Source organism: Panthera uncia, chromosome D4 (assembly GCF_023721935.1).
Source record: "Panthera uncia isolate 11264 chromosome D4, Puncia_PCG_1.0, whole genome shotgun sequence".
Lineage (NCBI taxonomy): Eukaryota > Metazoa > Chordata > Mammalia > Carnivora > Felidae > Panthera > Panthera uncia.
The window spans coordinates 69,735,209-69,754,706 of record NC_064807.1 but is presented as its reverse complement, the minus strand read 5'-3'; the positions used below and the strand labels follow the sequence as shown (position 1 = coordinate 69,754,706).

The window sequence follows — 19,498 nt, the reverse complement described above, 5'->3', positions numbered from 1 at the left end:
AGCACAGAAGCCAACTACCATTCTTCCAACCCCCACTGGCTCAAGTAGCTTCCAGAGGATTAAGGGACAGGACCTGGGTTTTTTTTAGACATTGAGAAAAAATTTGATATATGGGAGAATTTAGAATACCATGGACTCCTCCCAGGGAAATACAGAGTCAGAAGAGAGCTGAGAAAAGCTTAAGCATTCACAGACTGACCCCAGCACAGAGACATGCTAAGACAATAAAAAAGACAACTCTGAAAAGAGGGAAAGCCTGATTTCCAGAGCTACCATACTGTAAGATTCAAATGTTGAGTTTTCAACAACAACCAAAAAAATCACAAGGCATACAAAGAGACAAAAAAGTATGACCCATTCAAAGGAATAAAATAAATCAACAGAAAATGTACCTTGGAAAGCCCAGAGGTCACACTTGCCAGACAAGACCTTTAAAACAATGGTCTTAAAGATGCTTTGAGAGCTAAAGGAAGGTTCTGATGAGTTTGGCAAATCCAGTGAGAAAAATGAAGATTCTTCAAAGAGAAAAAACTAGGGATTATGCATCCATTAATTACTACTTTAGAGGAATGCTCTCCTTGGTCTCATTTTATACGGGACATCTTGACAAACATCTTGAATACCAATGGCAAAAAAACCCAGAAGAGCTGCAGATATTTAGCAAAGCTTGTAGATTATCAGAACCACTCTGTAGGGGTAGAGACCTGAAGACTCTAACCTGGAAGGACCTCTCAACCTTAGAACCTATGAGAGAGAGAGCCCAGCAGAGAGATCTCACCAATGTTCTCAGGGTAGGAAATATTTTGCTAGTAATTTGCAACTTACTAAGCATCAGATTAACTCAAGAGAGACATTTCACAAGTGCCCTGGTTTGGGGAAAAGATCCCTTACATCAGATCATAGAGACATCCATATTTCCACAGAAAGGAGAGACCCTATGAACGTGCTATCCTGTATAGACAACAATTTGACAGTGTATTTCCAGAATCTTAAAATTTTTGTTTCTCTCTTTGCATCAAGCTGTTCCACAATGGAGAAACAATTCTGAGGAAAGCACAAAACAAAAAAAAAAACAGCAAAAACAGAAGTTCTCTATCAGCAAACACATGCACACATGAAGAACCTCTACTGGTCCCCCACTGCCCTGGTAACAAAACACAAACTCCTCACCAGGGCTGGAAAGAAAGGTCTTTACAACGCAGGGCCTGCACCGTGGCAGCAAGGAACACAACGGACTCCTATCCCCAAGCATCAGAGCCACCTTTCCTGGGTGTTCCCACGTGCTATGTTTACATTTCATTTTTAGCAATGAACACAGTTCATTTTCGCTGTTAAATGCAACCATACTGTGACCTGCATCCTACCTGCCCTCCAACACACATCAGTCTTACACAGAAGACTGGATTTCTGCAGGAATATTCTGGGGAATATTCATTCATCTCATCTCTTAAAGTGCACTGTATATATGAAGCATTAATAAACGTAGCATTTGTGAAAATGAACCTAGGCATATCTCATTTAATTGTGCTTCACAGATAGTGTGTGGTGTTTTTTGTTTTCACAGACTGAAGATCTGTGGCAACCTGTGTTGAGCACGTCTACCAGCACCATTTTTCAAACAGCATTTGCTCGTTTTATGTGTCTCATTTTGGGAATTCTCACAAAATTTTAAGCCTTCCCATTATTATTATAGCTGTTATGGTAAACTATGATCAGTGATCTTCAATGTTACTCATGTAATTGTCTTGGGGTGCCAAGAACCACACCCACGTAAGACAACGAACACCAACGATAAACGCTGTGCATGTTTCTGACTGCTCCATCAACCCTCTGTCCCCATCTCCCTGTCTTCTGGCCTCATTATTCCCTGAGACATGATACTCAAATTAGGCCAATTAATAACCCTCCAGTGGCCTTGAAGTGCTCAAGTGAAAGAGTCACACATTTCTCACTTTCCATCAAAAGCTAGAAATGATTAAGCTTAATAAGGCAGGCATGTTGAAAGCCGATAGGCCAAAAGCTAGGCCTCTTGCCCCAGTTAGCCAAGTTATGAACACAAAGGAAACGTTTTTTGAAGGAAATTAAAAGCAGCGCTCCCATAAGTACATGAATAAGAAAGCAAGGCAGCCTTACTGCTGATATGAAGATCAAACCAATAACATTCCTTTAAGCCAAAGCCTAATCCAGAGCAAGACTCTAACTCCCCTCAATTCTCTGAAAGCTGAGAGAGGCGAGGAAGCTGCAGAAAGAAAAGTTTGAAGCTAGCAGGGACTGGTTCATGAGGTTTAAGGAAAGAAGCTGTCTCCTTAACAGCAAGCGAAGCAGCACATGCTGATGTGGAAGCTGCAGGAAGTTATCCAGGAGATCTAGCAAGACAATTAACGAAGGTGGCTACATTAAACAAACAATTTTCAATACAGACCAAACGGTCTTATAAGAAAACGCCACCTAGGATTTTCATAACTGGAGAGGTGTCAGTGCCTGGCTCAAGGGAAAGGCTAACTCTCATTTGGTGACTAATGCAGCTGGTGACTGCAAGCTGAAACCAATGCTCATTTACCATTCCGAAAATCCTAGGGCCCTTAAGAATCACACTAAATCTTCTCTGACTGTGCTCTATACATGAAACAACAAAACCTGGATGGCAACACAACTGTTTACAAGATGGTTTTGTTTTGTTTTTTGAGAGCGAGACAGCATGCGCGTGCGAGCGGGGGCAGGGCCATGGGAGAGGGAGAGAGAATTCCAAACAGGCTCCCTACTGTCTGCACAGAGCCCCACGTGAGGCTCAATCCCATAACCTTGAGATCATGACCTGAGCTGAAATCAAGAGTCGGATCCTTAACTGACTGAGCCACCCAGGCAACCCTACCACATGGTTTTTACTCAATTTTCTAAGTCCACTATTGAGATCTGCTCAGAAAAAAAGAAAAAATTCCTTCAAAGTATTACTGCTCAAAGACAATTTACCTGGTCACCCAAGAGCTCTCACGAAGATGTATAAGACTTGTTTTTATCACTGCTAACAGTATCTACTCTGCAGCCCCTGGATCAAGGACTAATTTCAACTTCCAGGTCTTATTATTTATTTAACACACACGTTTTGTAAGGCTATAGCTGCCACAGATAGTGATTCCTCTGATGGACCTCGGCAGAGTAAATGGAAAACCTTCTGGAATGGATCACCATTCTAGATGCCATTAAGAACATCTGCTTAGAACTAGAGACTCTATTTTATACCACTAACGATAGCCAAAATGGTGGAAACAACCCAAATGTCCGTGGATGGATGAATGAACAAAATATGGTACACCCATACAATGGAACATCATTCAGCCTTGAGAAGTAATGAAATTTTGACACATGCTGTATCATGAACCTTAAAAACATTATACTAAGTGTAAGAAATCAGACACAAAAAGACAAATATTCAAATTCAGAGAGACAGCAAGTAAAATAGTGGTCACCAGGGGCTGTGGGCAGGACAGAATGAGGAGTAACTGTTTAATAAGTGTCCATTTAGGATGACAGAAAAGTTCTGGAGATAGACAGTCATGAAGATTACACAACAATGTGAATGTACTTCATGCCACCGAATTGTACTCCCAAGAAGGGCTAAAAGGCTCAACTTTATGTTCTGTGTATTTTACCACACTAAAAACTAACTCAAAAATAAGTAAATAAAAGTAGACTCACTGACAGGAGAAGCTTTTATCTTGTCCTGTGAGCTGAAAGAAGTTTCTTCAACAGAAACTCCGGAAGAAGAAACATTTTTAAAAGCAAGATCTGCATTTTAAATTAGAATGTCTTAAAGGGCTGATTTTAATACCCATCAATGTATATAAAAAGCATAAAGTCAAATACTGGTTAATAAAAACAAATCTATAATGAATCAAAAAAAGTTTAAAATCTCTTGATGAGCTGATAGGGCATAAAAATGAATTTAAGTACTTGGAGGATGGCCCGGATCAAATATCCTTTAGGCAATTACACAGAAGTAGTTACTGAAAGCAAGCTTTTGATAAATACCATGCAGCAGGGTTTGAGGTCTCTCTCTGTGGCTAGTACATGGTATTTAGAGAGTTCATACTGGAGAGAAGACTTTTACATAGACTAAAAACCATGACAACTCAATAAGGCAATTTTTTAAATGGAAAAAAAAAACACTTGAATAAATATTTTCCCAAAGATTTATAAATAGTTAAAGAGCGCATGACAAGACTCTCACCATCATTAGCCACCAGGGAAATGCAAATTAAAACCACAAAGAGATACCATTTCAAATACCTAGGAGGGCTCTCATAAAAACAGATAATATAACCAGGGTCAGTGAGGATGTAGAGACACCTGACAGACTCAAGGCTTCAGCTGCCTCATCAGTTAGAAATTATTATTCAGACTCTGTCAATGAAATTCTTAAGAAATAATCCACTAATGTCTACACACTCTATTCCTTTGAGGTGTAATTTTACAATGAAAACTTAACTGAAGAGTCACTCTGTATGATTTTTACATTCTTTTCCGGAATTTTTCTGTCAATGGAATCTCTTTAGATTTTAGGATCTGTATTTCCCAGATTGTATGGGACCATACAGTGCTGCTCAGAATGCAACATGATGTACTCGCTTGAGAAGACAATTTGGCAATTTCTTAAAAAGTTAAACAAAAATTTACCAGGTGAGTCAGCCACTCAGGCATCTACCTAAGAAAAATGAAGACATGTCTACACAAAGACTTACACATCAATGTTCAAAGCAGCATTCTCTTTAACAGCCAAAAATTGTAAACAACCCAAATGTCCTTCAACTGGTGAATGGACAAAATAGGGTATACCCATAAAATAGGGTATTATTTAACAATAAAAATAATGGACTGATACGCTATAATATGAAATTAGAAACATGTTAATGAAAAACAAAAGACCACATATGACCCCATTTGTATAAAATGTCCAGAAAAGGCAACTCTATGGACAGCGTAAACTGATTAGTGGTTGCCTGGGACTAAGAGTAGGCATAGGGATTAACTGTAAACAGGCACGAGGGATCTGAGGTTATAAAATGTTCTAAAAATGGATTACGGTGATGATTGCACAACTCAGTGAATCTGCCAAAACTCAATTATACCCTTGAAATGACTTTTATATGTAACTTACACCCCAAAAAACTTGTTAAAAAAAACTACGTTCCAGATTCCCAACAATGGTATAAAACATCCTCTTATGAATGTTGGAGAATGTTGGTAAACATCCTGGAACAAGCCTCTTCTCAAGAATTTTAAATACTTCCCTTCACATACTCTATCTTTTCGGAAAAAAAAAAACCAAACCAGGGTTTATGTATGTTCACAAAAAACACTGAGACCAGATTGAATGATTCTCATAAACCATATTCCTTTCATGGCTAGAATGTCTCTGGTTGGTCCACTGAGCAATTAACTATGCAGATCAATTTACCACTCAGCAGTATCTGAACTACAAGCTTTGGGGTGGGGAGAGTTGGGGTACAAGGAAGAAACCAACAGTATAATCCAGAGGTAGCATTGCAAACCCACACCTATTAAATCACAGCAAATATTGCTGAGTCTCCAGTAAGCATGAAAGATCTTCTTCCATAAGCCAAAAGTTTTCTGGTTTCATTCTCTTTCATATAACAGCTGCCTCAAACTTCAACTTGAGGAACTTTTTAGTACCACTGTTGAATCAATAGGGCACCTCCAGAACCCTATCACCTGAGACGTAACCCAAATGGACTCAGGGTTCTAGTTCCTTTTCCAGTTAGAAATTGTTATTCACACTCCACCAATGAGATTTCTAAGGAACAATCCACTAGTATCTGCACACTCTATTCCTTTCAGGTCCAGTTTCAACAAGAAAATGTAACTGAAAAGTTATTTTTTTGATTTCTACATTCTTTTCCTGAATATCAGTATCAATAGAGTCTCTTTAGATTTTAGAATCTGCATTCTCCAGATGGTAGAGGATCATAGTATCAAGTTCCTATAGTGGGCAAGTCAGGTCCTATAAACGAGAACTTGGCAAGTAGAAGAGTGGATTCCCCATGTAAAGGCAGCAGGCACCACCCCAAACCAGCTGACTACTCCACTGAAATATGGGCCAGTGTGGTCACCCCTTGCAATTTTTCAAGGCAAGCCTTTATTTTTTTAAATATGAAATCTAATTTTTAAATGGTGACAACTCCACCAACACACATACACACACCCCTTATCGTGCAGACCAACGAAACCATATCAAATGGCCCATTCTTAGCTCGTGACCTTTGCCATACACAATGTTTGCACTCCAATTACAAGGAGCTATACTTACTATAAGCAAACTTTTAAAAAAATATAATTCTGTTTTGCAAAAGACAATCCATCCAGAATAGCTCTGCTTTCAGCACCCATTTCTTCCCCTACCACCCCCCTCCCCAGCCCCCAACCTATTTTCCGAGGACTGGTACTCTCATGGCTGAGATGGCTCCCACGCATGCCCTCTAGATTCCTAAGCCCCTTACTCAAAGTCCAGAGGAAAAAACAGGTTGGGAGACTTTGTCCAATTAAAACGCTCCCTGAAAACACACCTGCGTGAGCTTCACTGACTTGTTCCTGCTGACAGTCTAGGGATTTGGCATCAAGTATTCCAAGAGTATACTTCGTTCTCACTATGCTAGAAGCTCAGGCTCTTGAGTAATTTCCTACCACAGAAACTTGAAAATTCCAACGAGCCAAGTGTTTAGCTTATTCCCACAGCTTCAGAGAGGATTAGAGGTAAACTCAGAAATCATGAGCCTCAGCCACTTCATTGTACCAGTAAAGAAACTCAAATTTAGAAAGGGCAAATGACATGCCCCAAGGTGATATAGCAAGGTGGTTGGCAAACTGGAACAGAATTCGACCAGTTCTTGCTAGAAGCTAAGAGAAACCTCTTGAAGAGAAATGGTTAAGTGGGTCTTGTGCACTGCTTCTTGCTTTTTAAATCTGCATTTGGCCTTTTAGAATCATTGCCCATCTCGCCTGCGTTCTTCACTTTCAATGTGACTTGACCAACCCAAATTAGGATTTGCCAAAGAAGTGTGCATGGGAAAAAGTGTTTTTCCTAGCTGCCAACCCATCAAAGTTGTGGCTGCAGATCAAGGCTGTGGTAGTTTACACCCCAGGTTTTTAATAAGGGACAATTTGGTGAGATTCCACCACCCCACCCCCCACCCGCACCCCCTTACAGTATTTCAAGAACTACTCTCCAGAGTGAAATCCCCGATGTCTAATGAGGCCTGAGTTACTCTTAAATGTCTTTTCACATTCGTTACATTCATATTCTCTCCTTCCAGTATGAATTTTTAGGTGTTCTACCAGGATTGAGCTGCGGCTGAAGGTTGCTCCACAGTAGTTACATTCATAGGGCTTCTCTCCAGTATGAATTCGATGATGTTCATTGAGAGATGAACTCTGACTGAACGATTTTCCACACTCTTTACATTTATAAGGTTTTACACCAGTATGAATTCTCTGATGACGACTGAGGAGTGAATGGGTAGGGAAGGCTTTCTCACACTGGGTACACTTGTAGGGTTTTTCTCCCGAATGAAGCCTCTGGTGATAAATGACAGATGTAAAATGGCTGAAAGTCATCCCACAGTCATTACACAAATAGGGTTTTTCTCCAGTGTGGATTCTCTGATGTCGAGTAAGGCAAGAATTCTGTCTAAAGGCTTTTCCACATTCACCACATTTATAGGGTTTCTCTCCAGTATGAATCCTCTGATGTTTGGAAAGGGATGAGCTGTGACTGAAGGACTTTCCACAATTGTTACACGTGTAGGGTTTTTCTCCAGTATGAATTCGCTGATGTTGAATAAGAGATGAACTGTCACTGAAGGGTCTCCCACATTCTTTACATTTGTAGGGTTTTTCTCCAGTATGAACTCTCTGATGTTTAATGAGGTGGGCACTCAGGGTGAAAGCTTTTCCACAATCATCACATTTGTAGGGTTTCTCTCCACTATGAGTTCTGTGATGTGGCGTGAGGGATGAACTGTCACTGAAAGCTTTTCCACATTCATTGCACATATAGGGTTTTTCCCCTGTGTGAATTCTCCTATGTTTGGTCAGGGAGGCACTATAGCCGAAGGCTTTTCCACATTTGCTACATTTGTGGGTCTTCTCTCCCATCTCAGCTCCCTCATCTTTATCTGAGGATGCATCTTGATGTAGATTTTTCCAACATTTTTCACATATAGTGCAGTTTCTTCTCTTAGTAAGGGACAAGCTTCGTGTAAAGGCTATCCCACAGTTACTGCATTTCTGGGCCTTCCTCCCCAAATTCCTCCCCATTTTCTGATGTTTCTGATGTTCAGTAAGAGATGAAGAGTGACCTAGGGCTTTCCTGCCTTCGTTACATTTCCGTGGCTTTTCTCCAGTGTGTTCTTTGCGGTTCATAAGGTCTGAATGAAAACTGAAGGGTTTCTTGCATTCATTATACTTCCGAGATTTCTTCCTTAAGTAGACTCTCAGATGTTTAATTATGTCCGAGGTTTGTTTGAAATTACTTCCAAAGGGGCTCTTATCTGGATCAAATTCCTCACCCTTACTGCCTCTCCCATGAGTTTTCTTTTGTGTGACTGCGCCTTGTGAATATTCCTTACTGCTACGCTTCCGGGATTCTCCCATTAAGCCATGATCCCCACCCATTAGGCATCTTTCTATTATTTTATTTAAAGTTGATTCATCCAGGAGAGCATCTTGATTTCGAAAGGATTCCTTCAATTCACCTCTAGGTTCACACTCTAAAAGAAATAATAAATAGGGTATGTCCTGTTGCAGTAAAGGGAGCTATCATATTTGGGACTGAAACAGGAATACAGATAAATAGTAAGGACTACGAACAGTAGGTGTGTGGCTTGCACAGTTCTCAGAATCTTACAAAACAGAGAAGAAAAAAGTAATATAGGAAAACTAGGTAAATATAGGGATTAGGAAAAATAGTGAGGAAAATGAAGAATTTATGCTTTATAGTTAAAATAAAGATGCATGTTCTCACCCTCATTTCAAATTTCTGTATTATGTTCAAACTCACTCTCTCTACAATCTACCCTTTTTCCAAATAATGACGACAGTGCAAACATTTATTGAATACTTAGTAAATGCCAGGTCCCACATCCGACACTTGTATTTCACTTAATCTACACACCAAGCCTATAAAGTAGGTCCTGTCATTATCCCCATTTTGTGGATGTGACAACCTAGGCACATGGACTGTAAGGAGCTTACCCAAAGTCACATGTAAGTGGCAGATTTAAATCTAGTCTGGCACCAAAGCCCATAATTTATTTTTAATCATTTTATTTATTTTTTAGTGTTTATCAAAGCCCATACTTTTGATCCCTATACTACACTGCTTCTCAAAGCAGCCAAATAGCAGTAAGTTTATAGAAAATGTTAATCACATCACAGACATGTAACATCAACTACGCTAGACTTTCACACGTTACCCCAGTCTGGCCCTATCAATCTTATGGATACACTCTACTCAGGCATCCATTCGCTGTCCCTACACACTATGGTGGTGTTCTCAATCCTATTCTCTCAGTCTTTGTACTACCTGAAATGCAATCCCAAGCATTCACTATTCACTATTCAACTATTCACTATTACAAACACATAAATTTGACAGGGCCTAGGGTTCAGGTCCCACAATCTCCACAGCCTTCTCTAATACCATATTCTATTTACACCCTTCTCAGAACTTTGAATTCATTTACTAGCCATCATCATTCAACTTGGCTCTTAATCATGAGATCACACTGTCACTTTTGTAAAACTATTATTATTTTAATGTTTATTTATTTTGAGACAGAGGGTGAGCACGAGTGGGGGAGGGGCAGAGAGAGAGAGAGAGAGAGAGAGAGAGAGGATTCCCAAGCCGGAAACAGGGCTCAAATTCAAAAACCATGAGATCACAACCTAAGCCAAAACCAAATCAGACACTTAACCAATGGAGCCACCCACATACCCCTCATGAAACTATTTTTCAAAGCACTAACTATAAAATACAAAAATTCTATTACCCAGAAGCTAACCATTGTTAAAAATTCTGTGTATTTTTTAAAGACACTTTTCTCTATATTTTAGAATAAATCTTTTGTATACATTTAAAAATAAAACCATGTATAACGTGGTGTTACTTTTTTTCATTCATAATTCCTTCCCATCTCATGGATAATGCTTCGTAAGAATAATTTGAATCAGTAGTAATTCATCATTTAGATGCATTACAGTTGAGACATTCCCATACTGAATGTATATCAAATGATTAATATATATTCAGAAAACAGTCATAAAAGTGGAGTTATGGAACCAAGGGTAGAAAAGTTTTACCACCATATGAGAGATGATGAACACAAGTATTTGAGTCCTCCTCTCTGGTGAAATGATCTTTCTTTAAATCTTTACAAATTTGATGGATAATAAGTAGATCTGCTGCTTTAAATGTATATTTCATTGTTGAACAGTGACTGGGAAAATTTTTTCAAATTTACAGGTATTTAAATTTTAGTTTTGTCAGTTATTTTTAATTTTGTCAGCTATCTGCTCAAGTTCTTCACCCATTTTTCGAACAGACTCAGCATCAGAAAAATCAGTTCCTTGCTGATTTACTTAAGTATTTTATAAATTATAACTACTGACTCTGCTTTGTCCGTCATCTCCAGTCTGTTGTAAATAACTTTTTAAACAAGGTGTACATCTACATGATGATTCTGGGGGTGGAGGGGTACATGTTTATATCATTTATATTAAACATAATATTCTTTATTTGTGTATCTATACTGAAAAGAGCCAACAGGTTGACTTTGGTTAAAATGGAATAGAGATGGGGCGCCTGGGTGATTTAGTTGGTTAAGCGTAGGACTTCGGCTCAGGTCATGATCTCATAGTTCGTGGGTTCGAGCCCTGTGTCAGGCTGTGCTAACAACTTGGAGCCTGGAGCCTCCTTCGGATTCTGTGTCTCCCTCTCTCTCTGTCCCTCCCATGCTCACGCTCTGTCTCTCTCAAAATTAAATAAAAATATTAAAAATAAAATAAAATTTAAAAAGATGGAATAGAGCTAAGGGGCACCTGGGTAGCTCAGTCAGTTAAGCATCCGATTCTTGATTTTGGCTCAGGTCACTATCTCATGGTTTTGTGAGTTCAAGCCTGTCAGGCTCTGTGCTGACCCTGCAGAGCCTCCTTGGGATTCTCTCTCTCGCCCCTCCCCACCTTTCTCTGTCTCTCTCAAAATAAATAAACTTAAATTATATAAAATAAAAGGTGGAACAGAGCTAAGTGAAATTATTTAATATAAAAAAGTATTGTAATAAATTATTTTTAAATGTAAATTTCATACATTTATTGTTAAATATAAAGGAAGGATAAAGAAAAAAAATGTAATCCCTCAAAGATAACCAGGGTGAACATGAAAGCTCTCCAGACATTAAAAAAAAATCTATCTATAGCTATATATTTAATACCTGTACATGTAACATTTTTTTGCTTTTAACAAAGATGAGATTATACTCTACATGTTGCCCACTGGATGAATTCCTACTTTTCCTTCAAGATTCAACTTAAACGTGAAAAAGCTGTCGCTCCTGTATTTCCCACTGTTCCTTACACATGCATTATTATAGTACATATCCCGTTACTAACACCTTTTGTTCTGATACCCATATTATAGCATCCACACAGATGCACTTCACAGATCTCCAACTCTGGGACACTTACTTACCAGTCCCTGCAGCTGCCCTGAATATCCACCACCACATTCATGCCAAGGCCACTTTCCCATAAGCTGCTCCCAGTCCATGGCAAGTACAGCAGGGACACTTGGGCAAGCCCATTTCTTGTGAGATTCAGGAATCTGACCGGCAGGTGATTCCAGTTTTTGGCCTTGTCAGAGCTTTTTTAAGTTTATTTGTTTATTAATTTATTTATTTTGAGGGAGAGCACAAGTGGGGCAAGAGCAGAGAGAGAGAGGGAGAGAGAGAGTCCCAAGCAGGCTCCGTGCTGTCAGCACAGAGTCCAATGCGGGACTCGAAATCACAAACAGTGAAATCACAACCTGCGCCAAAATCAAGAGGTGGACGCTCAACCAAGTGAGCCACCCAGGCGCCCCCTTGCCAAAACTTTCTTAAGCAGCACTGCAGTCTAAGATACTTCCTACCCAACCTTTCTCCCTTCCCTCTCTCATTCACAGATGTTACAGTCACACTATGCTCTTGACAGCTCCTCTAGCCTCTTCCAGTAATCCCCATTTTCCTTCACTGAAATTCTCCCCAGTAAGTCTATGGCATAGCTAATCACGTCTTGGCATCTACTTCTCAGAGGACCTACACCAACAGTCTCCTCACTAAAATGAATATTCCAGGAAGGCAAGGGGTATATTCTAATCACCTTTCCATTTTAGCATCTAGCCCACCCAACATTTCAAAAGCTCTTCACAAATGACTTGGCTAAACAACCGTTTTAATTTCCTTATCTGCTTTTCACCAACTCACCTGGTCTGGAGCCTTTTGAGACTTCTTTTTCCAGCAGCCATGGCAGTTCAACCCACTTAAGCTGGGAAATCAAATCTAATTTGGAAACTGCAAAGCCTGCTCATAGAGAAAAGAATACCAAATGACTGTTTTCTGCATAGAACAAAAATGTTCCAACATTCACACACAGCCTCTGGTTCTCTAGGGAAGAGAAGCTTTCACATACAGACATCAACACTGGAATATGAGGAGGAAACCAAGGAAGGTATGCCCTTGATGACAACACAGTGATACTCAACATTTCCAGTTCAATAAAGCAGAACTCTTTTTTTTGGAGAAAACATTGCAGAAAAGTACATTTTCAGAACACACTTTTAGGATCATTCATGGTCAACCCTGCATGCCCAGCCAAAACAGTTAATAGCATTTACCTTTCACTAATAGTGAACAAAAAGATACACAGCCTGTATGTTAGATCATGAAGAGGTATCTTTACCCAAAAATTCTAGGTTCCTAAAGTTCTCCAGTAGCACTTCCTTAAAGAGCTCCTTTTGAAAAGGCTCCAGTTTTCTCCACTCTCCTCTGGAAAAGTTCACAGCCACATCCTTGAATGTTATGGACTCCTAATGAACACACAAAACACAGTCTTTTTGCATCGGCTTAACATTCACAGGTTCTGGGGATTAAGAACTGGGTGTACTTTTGGGAGCCATTATCAGTCTATTTTAGCTGTATTATTTACTATTGTGAATAAGAATTTTTTTCTAACCGATAATTATTGGTCTATAGAAAGCTTATCGACTTGTAACCAGCCACTTTTCTCAACTATTACAAGTTTTAGTACTTATTCAGTTGATACCCAGAGGTTTACAAATAGACCATGTCATCTGCAAATAACACACGTCTGTCTCTTTCACACCAATACTTACCTCATTTCCTTTTTACCTTACTGCATTGGCTAGAATATTCAAGAAATGCTCATTAACAGCAGCATGATTAGACAGCCATATCTTTTTACAGGAGAGTTGCTTTTTGTTTTCCAACACTGTTCAGCTAGAGTTTTACTGTGTTAAGAAAATATAACCCTATTTCCACTTGACTAATTTTACCCAGAATAATTTAAGAATTTTAGTAAAAATATTTTGTTGGTTTTTTTTATAATTTTTTTAAATGTTTATTTATTTTTGAGAGAGACAGAGTGCGAGCAGGGATGGGCAGAGAGAGAGACACACACAGAATCTGAAGCAGGCTCTAGGCTCTGAGCTGTCAGCACAGAGCCCAAGGCGGGGCTCAGACTCATGAACCATAAGATCATGACCTGAGCTGAGGTCCGATGCTTAACCGAATGAGCCACCCAGGAGCCCCACAGAGCTGTTATTTTCATTAGAGTCAGACTTGTGACAAATTCTGGTAACTGAAATAAAATAGCATCTGAAGAATGAGCTCGAAGAATGTGAAGAAAAGGGAGACTGTCTTCTTTACTCTAATATTTTTATACCACTCTGTAGGAGCTCAGTAAGTATTCACTAAAGAATGAAAACCAGTGAAGGGAAGCTTACCCGGGACTCAGCACTTGGAAGGACAGAAACCATTTTATTTTCTTCAGGGTTCTCCTCTTCAGAAATAACAGACTCTTGAGAGGCTGGATCTAAGAAGGGGAGAGAAGAACACTCTGGTCTTTCAAATGTGTTCCTCAGACTAGAATTTCTTACAGGTCTCTCTGGATAAAAACGTCAGAAGAAACAGTTTTTCCCTACTCTTTAAAACAGAGATAAAAGCCACAGATACACTCTTTTAAAATCCAAGCTCTTTCCCCTACCCCATAAAAAAGCCTTTCGATTCCTAAGCTCACAATAACTGATTTCATTCAATCCATACATCTACAGTTTTATGAATTTAAATGGCATACTAATTATTCTTTTAAAATATTCATAGGATGTTTTAAGGTAAAAAAGCATTTTGTTTTATGTGTTAATTTGTTTTCTTCACAGTCCTAGCACAATGCCTTGTAGAGTCATTTATTGAATGAGAGAACCAAGATGGTCTCAGGAACAGACCCTTCTTCTGGGGTCACCAGCAGATTCCTAAAGACTGAAATCAGGAAGCCAAACTATCAACTAAATATATTACATACCTGGCAATGTCAACAGCTCTTCTAATAAGAGAAAAGTATTTAAAAAAAATTTTTTTTTTAACGTTTATTTATTTTTGAGACAGAGAGAGACAGAGCATGAACAGGGGAGGAGCAGAGAGAGAGGGAGACACAGAATCTGAAACAGGCTCCAGGCTCTGAGCTGTCAGCACAGAGCCCGACGCGGGGCTCGAACTCACGGACCGTGAGATCATGACCTGAGCCGACGTCGGATGCTTAACCGACCAAGCCACCCAGGCGCCCCGAGAAAAGTATTTTTTAAATCATGCTTCACTTTCTTATGAAAAGAATTTTAGGCAGCTTATTGATTAGACAATCAACAGAAATTAAGAATCAGAATTATATAATCAAAGAGAAAGAAGGGACGATTTTAAGGACACTGTTCTTACAGAAGGCTAAAGCAATCAATTCATGAACTTCTTTACTGCAGGGGCTTCCATATAGAGGCCCTAATTTTGGAGAAGCACCACACTGCAATGACAGACAAGTGAGAGGAAAGTCAGGAAACCCAAATGTTGAATATACCTTTAGCTGTGCAAGCACAATTCAAGTCTGTGGTGGTAAATGCCACTTCTGTGGAACTCTGGGTAGAATACAAACTTGTACATATGTATTGAGTCTTACGGTAACTCATATGTTACACATATTTGGAACATTGTAGGATATTAGAGGGATTTTATAAAAGCTGAACCACATGCCCTCAAAGGGCTATCCACCCTAGAAGTCTTTTTATCCATATCTTACAATGATAAGTTATAATTCATAGTTTATACATTTATAATAATGTAGGCATAAAAGTATAAGTCAGCTGTTCCTCCCTTAAGGCTGTGAACTGCATTATCCAATAGGGTAGCTGCTCACCACGTAAGGCTATTTAAATTTAAGATTCAATTCCTTATTTGCCTTCGCCACATTTCATATGTTCAATTTGAAGAGCAAAACCATGCAGAACACATTTCCATCATTGCAGTTATTGGGCAGCCCCGTTCTGGAAACGTGCTCCTGCACCCGCTGGAGGCAGAAGTTGAGGCCTGGGCAGGATGATATGCTTGTGACTCCAAACACATTCAGATAATTTCCTTCTCTCCCATGTTCTAAGAGTCCCTCTTACTCAAGGGGAAGAGGAAAGAAATTAGTATTATGCCTTGACCTGTTTAACCCTCACAAAAGACTTAGAACAGACAGGAACCCCTTTTTTACAGATTAAAATAAAAATGAAAGTTCAGAGAGGTTACATAGCTTGCCCAAGATTCTACAGTAAAAGGTGAGGCTGATCCAAACCTGCTCACCACGTGAGGCTGATCCAAACCCAGTCCCAACCCCAAACCTGGACTCCTATTTTAGCAATCAACTGCTTTCTTTGGAGGAGTTTACTTTCACACCTTGAGGAAATTACTCCCTCTTCCTCCCACCATCTATGATTCTCACCTTCCTTTTCTTCAAGTGTTTGGGTCAAATCCTCTATGAGGGTCACTACTTCCTCACTACTCTCAGGACGTTGTGACTTTACCCATATCCTGATCTCCCCAGGCAAAATGGTCAGGAATTGCTCAAACACCAAAAGCTCTAAAATCTGTTCTTTCGTATGGATGTCTGGTCTCAGCCACTGAATGCAGAGCTCCCAGAGCTGATTCAGGGCTTTTCTGGGTCCAGCCACTTCTGAGTAACAAAACCACCTGAACCTCTGTCTAAAAGTCTCTGGGTCAGTCGCGTCTCCTCTCCGGATAGCTTCTTGATCCCCAGGAGTATCCATTCTTAGGACCTTGTTTGGTTCACTTGAGGCCAGACTTTGAGGGTCCGGGGAGATGGCTGTCATCTCGTCCAAGGTACTACAGCTTGCAAATGTATCACCAGCAGGAATACAGTCCCCTTCAGACTCTAGGTGAATTAACAGTACAGTCCACCGACAGGCACTAGGGACAGCAAAATATCAAGGGTTCCAGGCATTCAGCTTATGGTCTTGCAGAAACTGTCAAGAAATAAAAGATATTAAATAGGTAAAACAATTACTTCTAAAAACATTGTTCTTGGTATGGTTCACAGACATAAACATACGGAGAGGCCAGCAACAGCCCTGCCCAACTGCTACATTAAAGAGCAATTTTCTTTGTGGGGGAAAGGCTGGGGAGTTAATTTAAGGGTAATTAAAGATACCCACCAAGAAAACGGTTTCTTCAGACTAAAGACTCTTCATAAGCAAAACACATCAGAAAAGGCACACTGCTAGAAGAGAATCCAGTCACAAATTTATTCTATTCCTCCTGTCCTGTTGCAGTGAATGGCCACATATTCCCAACAGGTGTTCAACTCAGAAGCCCGATTTCGTATTTGCCTCTCAAACTTCTCACATAATCAACAACCAAGTTCTGGCAGTTTTATTTCTTAAAAACCTCCCCATTCTACCTTTTTTTTAAAAAAAAATGTTTATTTATTGTTGAGACAGAACATGAATGTGGGAAGAGCAGAGAGAGAGAGGGAGACACAGAATCTGAAGCAGGCTCCAGGCTTCAGCTGTCAGCACAGAGCCTGATGTGGGGCTGGAACTCACCAACAGCAAGATCATGACTGGAGCAGAAGTCGGACCCTTAACCGACTGAGCCACCCAGGTGCCCCGATCCTATTTAAACTACAAATGTACGGGTACCTTCAATCCAGTCTCATGCTGCAGCCTAAGGATCCCTTCCAATTTGCAAAATAGGGACCTATCACTCCCCAGCTGTCTCAGGGTGAAGTTCAAATGCAGAGGCCATGTATTGATGATCTAGAGACCCTGCTCTGAGAACCTCACCTCTTGAGCTCTAGCTGCCCCTGATGGATGTTGCAGCCATAAAAAAAAACAAAAAACAAAACAAAACAAAAACCATATCCCCTTTCATCCTTTGCACTAGTGCCGTTCCCTCTCCTAGAAATGCTGTCTTCTTTCTCTCCTACCAAACCTTTACTCATCCTTCAAAACGACTCCTTTCAACTGTCACCTCTTGCACAAAGGTTTCTCTGATGCCCAAGTGCTCTTCTGCACAGAGCCCATCGTGTGTTACACGCATGCTTTCATTCTGCAAATAACTGAAGATCAGGAAACTATGACAAGCGTGGAGAGATCTGGTGGGGTCCTCACCCTCAGAGAGCACCCAGGAGATGAAAATACAGTCTGAGATGCACTACATTGCGGCAAGTGAAAGCCCTCTCCTCCTATTGCAAGTATACCAATAATTCCCCCACCTCTGAGCACAGAGCCCGGCACACACGAATGCATGACGTCATTTATTCCTTCGCCAAATATTAGGCACCTACCACGTACCTGACGCCGCTCTGAGCACCTGGGGCTCTGTGTTGACTAAGACACTCGTCTAGGTCTCCAGGGAGCCTACAATAGAGGCTCCGCGAAAATGTGACGCAGGCAGGCAGAAGTTCTCAAAGGGGGTGGGGGGCGGCTGAAGACGTGGTTATCACGACTGGAGGAGGAGTGCTAGTGGTACCTACCTAGCGAGTAGACCTAGGGATGCTGCTAAACATCCTGCAGTCACCGCAATGCTCCCTTCCCCCACGCACACACATAAAGGAATTTTCCCGCCGAAAAAGTCCGCGTACCCAAGTTAAGGGAGTATGGAAGCAGGGAGGGGATGGAGGAAAGCTCCGTCATTCAGGACAGTGCCCACCTCCCCCAGAAGCTGCAGCATCGGAGTGCACTGTGAGATCGCTCGGCTCCCCACCCACCCACCCACCCCACCAAAGATGCACCCAGCCCGGGTGCATCCTTGCAGCCGGCGACCTGGCCGCGGCCGCCAAATCAGGGGCCCGGGACAACCACTACCTGCATCAGCACCCGCAGTCAAGACCAACGCCACCGCAATGAGCTTCTAGAAGCTGGTCCTGCAGGAGCTGCGCGCGCAAGCCCGCGAAGAGCCACTGCGCCTGCGCAAGGGCGCAGAACTACGATTCCCGGAATGCGTTTGTCCTGCTTTGCGAAAGTCCTGTGTTTTCCATAGGCTCCCACCTGGCCTGTTGCGCATGGTCATTGGGAAACGGCTGGTGGGCTCGGCCACAGAATTATTGCTGCGCCAGAGGCCTAAAGGCCTAGAACCATCTCAGGTTTTCAGATTTATGATGCTCGGTCTCCTAGGTAACCTCAAACCATCCCTCCTCCTTCCTCTCCCTACCCTTCCCTTAAATCCAGGCTGGAAAAACCCACTGCAGAATGCATATTAGTGGTGCATTCTATGTAAGCCATAATTAATGCCGCAACGCGAATTTAACAAATATTAATTTTATGACTTTCACACCTGCCACCATGGTGCAAACCACCATCATGCCTCCCCTGGATTATTGCAATAGCCGATTGAATGCACTTTTCTTCCCTTGTCTATTCTTTGAACGGCAGCGGGAGAGATGGTTTAAAAACGTGAAACAGATTATGTCCCTCCTCTGCTTAAAACCCTGAAAAGGTTTCCCATTTCACTCAGTAAAAACCCAAATTTTAACAGTGGCCTACAAAGCTGGATAGAATCTGATCGATCACCTATAACCTCCCTGACCTCTTCCTGGACTTCCCTGCTCCAGTCACAATGGCCTCCTTGCTCTCTCCTTCCAACCTGCCTGACATTTCTGGCTGCATGCTCTTGCTGTAGGCAGCTATATGGCTCACTCTCCTACCCTTTCGTATCATATCTTCTTGGTGAAGCTCTCCCACCACCACAGTGCTTAAATTGGAACCCATCCATCTCCACTCCTGTTTCCCTTCCTAACATATAATTTTCTAATTTGTTTACTACTTATTGTCTGTCTTGTTTTGTTTTTTGTCTGCCTTCTTCACTAGAATACCAATTCCACAAGAGTAAGA

General features: G+C 41.0%; 1 protein-coding gene across 2 annotated transcripts; it reads right to left on the bottom strand.

Annotated features, from left to right (window-relative positions):
- Window positions 1–7,233: 7,233 nt before the first annotated feature.
- ZNF483 (zinc finger protein 483) lies at window positions 7,234–18,693 on the bottom strand. 2 transcript variants are annotated; one of them, XM_049636075.1, is made up of 6 exons: window positions 18,473–18,693; window positions 16,090–16,630; window positions 14,069–14,157; window positions 13,006–13,132; window positions 12,531–12,626; window positions 7,234–8,783 (listed from the first exon to the last, which is right to left on the bottom strand). In XM_049636075.1, the coding sequence occupies exons 2-6, from the start codon at window positions 16,475–16,477 to the stop codon at window positions 7,234–7,236; spliced, it is 2,250 nt and encodes a 749-aa protein (XP_049492032.1). In that variant the 5' UTR covers window positions 16,478–16,630; window positions 18,473–18,693. The 2 variants fall into 2 exon arrangements, with proteins under 2 accessions (XP_049492032.1, XP_049492040.1); XM_049636083.1 differs by lacking the exon at window positions 18,473–18,693 and adding an exon at window positions 17,960–18,029.
- Between the last annotated feature and the right edge of the window lie 805 nt (window positions 18,694–19,498).